The sequence below is a fragment of the Xiphias gladius genome, chromosome 10 (assembly GCF_016859285.1).
Source record: "Xiphias gladius isolate SHS-SW01 ecotype Sanya breed wild chromosome 10, ASM1685928v1, whole genome shotgun sequence".
NCBI classification, from domain to species: Eukaryota; Metazoa; Chordata; class Actinopteri; order Istiophoriformes; family Xiphiidae; genus Xiphias; species Xiphias gladius.
The window spans coordinates 24399728-24405727 of NC_053409.1; the positions used below are offsets into that span (position 1 = coordinate 24399728).

The 6000-nt window shown below is 45.7% G+C and overlaps 1 protein-coding gene across 1 annotated transcript; it reads left to right on the plus strand.

Annotated features, from left to right (window-relative positions):
- Positions 1-305: 305 nt before the first annotated feature.
- Positions 306-5587, plus strand: LOC120794990 (cytochrome c oxidase assembly factor 8). The gene is made up of 5 exons (XM_040136416.1): positions 306-619; positions 2840-3037; positions 4169-4232; positions 4372-4462; positions 5437-5587. The coding sequence occupies exons 1-5, from the start codon at positions 461-463 to the stop codon at positions 5549-5551; spliced, it is 627 nt and encodes a 208-aa protein (XP_039992350.1). The 5' UTR covers positions 306-460; the 3' UTR covers positions 5552-5587.
- Positions 5588-6000: the final 413 nt, after the last annotated feature.

Below are 6000 nucleotides of genomic sequence, written 5' to 3' on the forward strand. Positions count from 1 at the left end.
CCATTTTAATAATAACGTGTTACCATTATTACACTTATTATGTAAAATACACGTGTACTTAATGTAAATGTAATACAATTTAAACGTATGTATAATGTAAATGTACGTATAATGCAGAAGTTTAACTTGTAAGAGAGTATTTTTAAATAACGGTGTTACTTTTACTTAAAAGATAAAAAGATGTGGATACTTCTTTCTCCCATTGCCAAATTGAACAGAAATGTCCCCGCCCGACCGGCTAAATGCGGGGCGGTGACGGTTAAAATTTCGAGCGCACCGAGTTTCCGCTGCCGGAATTCACGCGACAGGACGGGAGGTTGTGAATAGAAGGACACGGGCTCCGTGAACTGAGGCGTGGGCCGGCATCGGGCACCAGGCAGCGGGCTGCGCGGTTCTGTATGTCGGCCGATAGGTCTCTTTGAGACGCCGTTCAGTTTCGGTTCGTTTTAAAGAAAAGAACATGGCCTCCCGAACAGCAACAACGGCGGCGGGCTGTTTAACGCGGGGGAGTTTCTGTCCCGTCGCCCTCCGCGCCCCCCTGCGCCCCCGGAGCTTATCGGCGGCGAGCAGCCGGCTCTGCGGCTCCCAACCGGAGACCCAGCGGCACAGAAGGCCAAAGGTTTGGACGCCGAACTCGCACCCCGCTATCAGGCACACGGACGCGTGAGCATCACGCCGCCGCTGCATCTGTCTGCGTCTCTACACATTATGCAGGATGGCTGAACTCAGACTGTCATATTATTATTATACTGTGCATTATATTATTAATTTGTTATTATCGATATTTAAGTTGCATTTGGATGTTGTAGCTGGCCCCTTTTTTGCTATACAATGCATCATATTTTATATTATATATATATATATATATATATATATACACACGTGTGTGTGTGTACACACACAAACACACACACGCAGTTAGATATACGAGTATTTGGACAGTGACGGTTTTCGTAATTCTGCCTCTGTCCACCACCACGACGCGTTTGAAACGAAGCCATCAAGAAATTCAATATTCAGCGTTTCCAGCTCCTTTTTTTCTTTTTTTTTTCTATCACTGTAAATTGAAAACCTCTGGGTTTTGTTCGGTCGACTGGTCAAACAAGCCGCTCGAAGCTGCCACATTTTGGGATCTGGGAGACTGTAAAGGGCGTTTTTCCTCTAAACCTGTCGATGTTTTTGATGGCTTAAGCCTTGTTTTCTGAATTAATTGAAATGATAAAGAGAGTCACCAGTGGGGGGGGGCACACCGAGAAGAAAACTATGGCTGACGAATAAACGTACTGGAGGGAGTAAAAAGTTCAGTTTCGCTCCCCCCCTGAAACGTAGTGAAGTAATAAATAAATAAAGTAGCGTGAAATGGAAAAAGTGCAGTGAGGAATGCGGGACTCTCAGCCGCACATCAGAACAGCACCTGAGTAGACTTGGTCAGCGTATCGGCGCATCGATGCATTATTGTCACCTGAGTCGTGGACCGAGAACTCAGACCGAACCGTGTATTCTAATCATTGCGTTTCCGGGACCCTGGTGAGTTTCGGAATCTACCTTTTTTTTTTTTTCTTCTTCTTCTTCTTCTTCTTCTTCTTCTTCTTCTTCCCCCCCTCTGGTCTCCCGAGTCCCGGAGCGTGTTCGGGTCCTCGTCGCGCAGCCCCGGTTAGAGCCGATTAAGCGGTTTACCTGCGGGGTGGGGGCCGCTTTTTAAGCCCACGTGAGCGCGCACGCGCGCGCTCGCGCGACCTTTGCACCGTCGTCGCCACAAACCGCTTTTTCCAGTCAGAGTTGTTTTTGTTTTGTTTTTTTTGCCCTTCTGACACGGAGTCTCGCCGAGGGGGCTCCACCTGCCCCTTCGGGTCCTCCCCAGACCCCCCCCCCCCCCCCCCAATCTTAAACCCGACCGTAGCGGGTTTTTGCATTTTTAAAGGGATTTCGTGGCGTAAAGACAAACAGCCCGGGGACGGAAGTGCTGGCGTCCAGGCGCGGCGCGCAGAGAGCGGGTCTCTGGAGAGGGGGAGCCGCGGTGTGGCGAACGGCTCAATGTGGATCCAAAACTACGACTGAAGACACGAAATAGTCTTTTCACTCTTGTTTTTTTTTTTTTTTTTTTTTATCTCACTTGCATATTTTTCATTTGTTTGTTTGTTTTTGTTGTAGGTATTTCCGGATGTTTTACAGGAACGAGCGTCTGGTCGATTAGTTCGGGCAGAAACGCCACGAATTTGCCGGTTCCGCCCCCCCCCCCAGACACGCGAGGTCCTCGCTGCTGTTTTCTCTCGTCCCTCCCGCAGTAAACTGAACGTCTTCGGCTTTTTGGACAGTTGGCCGGGCAGAACGAGACGTCCCGAAACGGAGGTCGGAGCGTTTCCACCAATTTCAAACGTCCTCCGAGCGAAGCAAACAATCGGTTAACGGCACACGGACTGCGCCGGTATGGCGCCTTTCCAGTCTCATCGACCACTCGGAGAGCTTCGCACCACACGTCACGTTCACCCGTTCACGGACACACACACACACACACACACACACACACACACTGATGGCAGACGTCGCAGGGCAGTTTGGGGTTCAGCGTCTTGCCCGAGGACACTTCGACCTGTAGACCGGAGGAGCCGGGGATCGAACCCCCGACCCTTCCCGACTGATCGAGAAAATACTCGGCGGATTAATCGATGGGCAAAACGGGCGATGTTCAGCTCTTCCTCAGGACGGATCCTGCTGACGAAACGGCGTCGCAGCAAAAAAAGCTGAAGTCAGTGATGCTCTCTCACCTTCACGCTCCCAAGCAACAAGGCGTCTCACCGTATCTATTTATGTTTCTCTTTCTCCTCCTCTGCGTGTGCAGCGATCTGCCCTCAGACCAGCGGCCAGCCCCACGCACGACTGGATCGGTCCGCCGAACCCGCTCTCGAACCTGCGGCCGATCGTTTACCGCGTCCCCGAGGGCGAATCGGAGCTGGAGAAACGGCTGAGACGCCTCAGGCAGGAGACGGAGGACTGGAACCACGACTTCTGGACCAAGCAGAACGTCACCTTCAGCCAGGTGAAAATGTTTTTTTGTTTTTTTTGTTTTTTCTTTCCCCAGTCAGAAGATGAACCCCAAGTGCGTTTTAAATGTGCCGTGAACGGGCCGCCTGCGCGCTGCCACGGGGAGGTCGGAGGTCAAGGAGGTCAGGAGGTCAGGAGGAAGGTCATTTTTACTGGGGAAAAGTCTGCTCTTCTGCACGGATGTCATGTTTGCGGATAAACAGCTTCAGGTTATTAGGAATAAATACGAGATAACATACAATACAAAGAGGAAAAAAAAAAATGCTGTCCACATGAGGAAAATGACATAATTTAAAGAAAAAAAAAAAAAAAAATAGTGACTTAACTTAAGCCTCTGACCTCTAACCAGGCGGGGGCAGGAAAGTTCTGTAGGAAAGTTCTTGTTTTCCCCAGCAGGGAGCAGCATCACACAACAACCACACATTTTTTATTTTTTTTTTTAATCTCACAACGTTGGCCGATATTTTCAATAATATCGGCCATTGACTCTGTTTCTTACACAAAGAATTATGTTCAAAATTTAATAAGGAATTAAATACCTTGAGTTTGACAGTATTTAACACTGATGATGATGTAAAAAACAGATTTTTTTAATGTTATTTTATGGGAATGTGTTACTGTTTCAAAGCTTTTGGGTTGGATGTACAGCACAAAATCGGTGTTAAGAAAGCTACATAAATTAACAGCAACATAATACATGGTGGTGATTTTCCGTAAAGCGGGCGATAGCATCACTCCATCCATTTAAACACCAGTCTCATGCACCTGTTTAAAACTGCTTCACATTAACACGGACCCTCTGGATAAGCTCAGTGCTGTATGGTCGACCTCCTTTCCATCTTTATCCTGAGGAGAGAGAGAAGGGAGTAATTGTCTTGTGTAAATATATAATAGAATATAATCTATAATAATATAAATATAATATATTGTATAAATATATAATAAATACAAATATAATACAAAAAAAGTTTACAAGTTTTGTGACTTGTTTAAACTCACTAATTTATTTATTTTTTGAATTGTTGATTTTATTGTCTCTATTAGATATGGGCCATTGTGTTTACCGTCGGATTTTAAAAATCTATAAAAGGAAATTGAAGGTAACGCACTTCCATGCTCTCTGCAGGAAAAGGATGCTTTCATGAGCTCGCAGCTGAAGACGGAAGGCTTGACTGCGCGTGATGGGCACGGTGAGCACGCGCAGACTCTGCCACACCTTTTTCTGCCGTTCGCAGGTTGGACGGCGTTGTGCAGAAAACGACGCCTGCTGCGAGGACGTGAAGTATGACGCTGTCTTCTCTGTCTTCTTCTCTTCTCCCTCCCACTCAGGACACCGGCGGACCCTGAACAGTGAAGAAATGGCCGTGTTTTACAAGAGCTTCCTGGACAAAAACAGAGAACGACACGCAAAGTACAACAGGTGAGTTGTTTTTGCAGCTGAGTCCCTCCCACGGTGCCGCCCGGCGGGCGGGTGCATCTCCCACCCCCGGGGTGGCGCCGTTACATACCGTCCCACCTGGCGTACGGAGAGCGGCGAACATTGCGGGCGCTGAAGAGCTTTCTGTGAATTAGCATTGCAGAGTGGCTGATTGTCTTTTAGGTCAGTGAATCCTGCATAAACAAAGAGAACTTTTCTGCCCACACACACAGAGGCACATCAGCTCTGCTACTGCTTTAGTTGAGCTTTAGTTTTTCTTTTTTCTTCTTTTTTCCTTTGCATGGGTTGTAAACTCTAACTTTTGATTGCGTGACTGTGTCCTTGTTATTCCTGGTATTGTCTCAGGTTATAGTAAATCAATTCCTTTTTTTTCTCCCACCAGGTGTTTTTGCTTTCTTGGCTCAGACTGTTTAATGTCTTTATAATGAGCTTCCAAAAAAACAGATGTTTTTTGCATTGTTGCTGTACAGTGAAATACTTTGAAACACTATGTCCCTGTTTTATCTACATTCAGTCCCGCCGTCTGCAGTATTGTTCATGTTAAAGATTGCCGGCCTCTTTACTTTTTTTTTTATTTTAACTTTTATCTATTGAATTTGATCAGAAGCCTAGATCAGATGAAATATCTTTGTCTTAAGGCATCACTCAGTATAAAAACAAGACTAGTCGTCTAGTCTGTGACGCATCTAAAAAATGGTGTCAAAAAGTTTTTGCTGAGCTGAAGTCGACGTCTTCAGACGTCTTGTTTTGTTCGATCAAAAGTCTGAAAACCTAAAAAAAAAAAAAAAAAAAAATTAAGTTTACAGTAATAAACATCACAGAAAAGCAACAAATCCTCTCCCACAGGTTGCAGTGTTGGATAATCTGTTGAAGCTGTTAAGTCACACTGTATCACCCGGTTTATCTTGAACATACTTCCTCTGATTATCTCCCCCCCCCCCTCCTGTCATATCCAGGGAATGGTACCGACGAAACTTCACCATCACCTTGCTCATGGCCCGAGTCGCCCTGAGCAACATGTGGAGGACTGTTAGACACAACAGCAAGAAAAACCGCTCTCCTACCACCTGATAATAAATAAACTACTCACCCACCCTCCTATTAAGAGTTTGCATTTGTTTTTGGAACATTTCGGTTTGCACTTTTGTTATCCTTTTGTACTTGTGGCCAAGAATTACAAAATGGCCGCTCATATTTGATTGAGGTTCGTCTCTTTTCTTTCTGTGTCATTTAAAAAAAAAAAATCTTATTTCTGATGTGAGGTTCATTCAATCAAATCCCTCAGGTGCATATATATACAGTATTTTCACTGCTCACTTGGAGACAGACAGTCAAATAAAGACGAGCTGTTGAGTTGAAGTATTCAGTGTCTAAATCTTTCTTGTAATTACTCTGGGGGGGGAAGTCTTAATCTTAAGGAGCTTCCCATGCAGCTGTGAAGCGTGTTCACAGCTGCATGCAACGGCTCAGGTGGAGAATTTCTACATTTTTTTTTCTTGAAGGATGAGCTGCCTTAACTA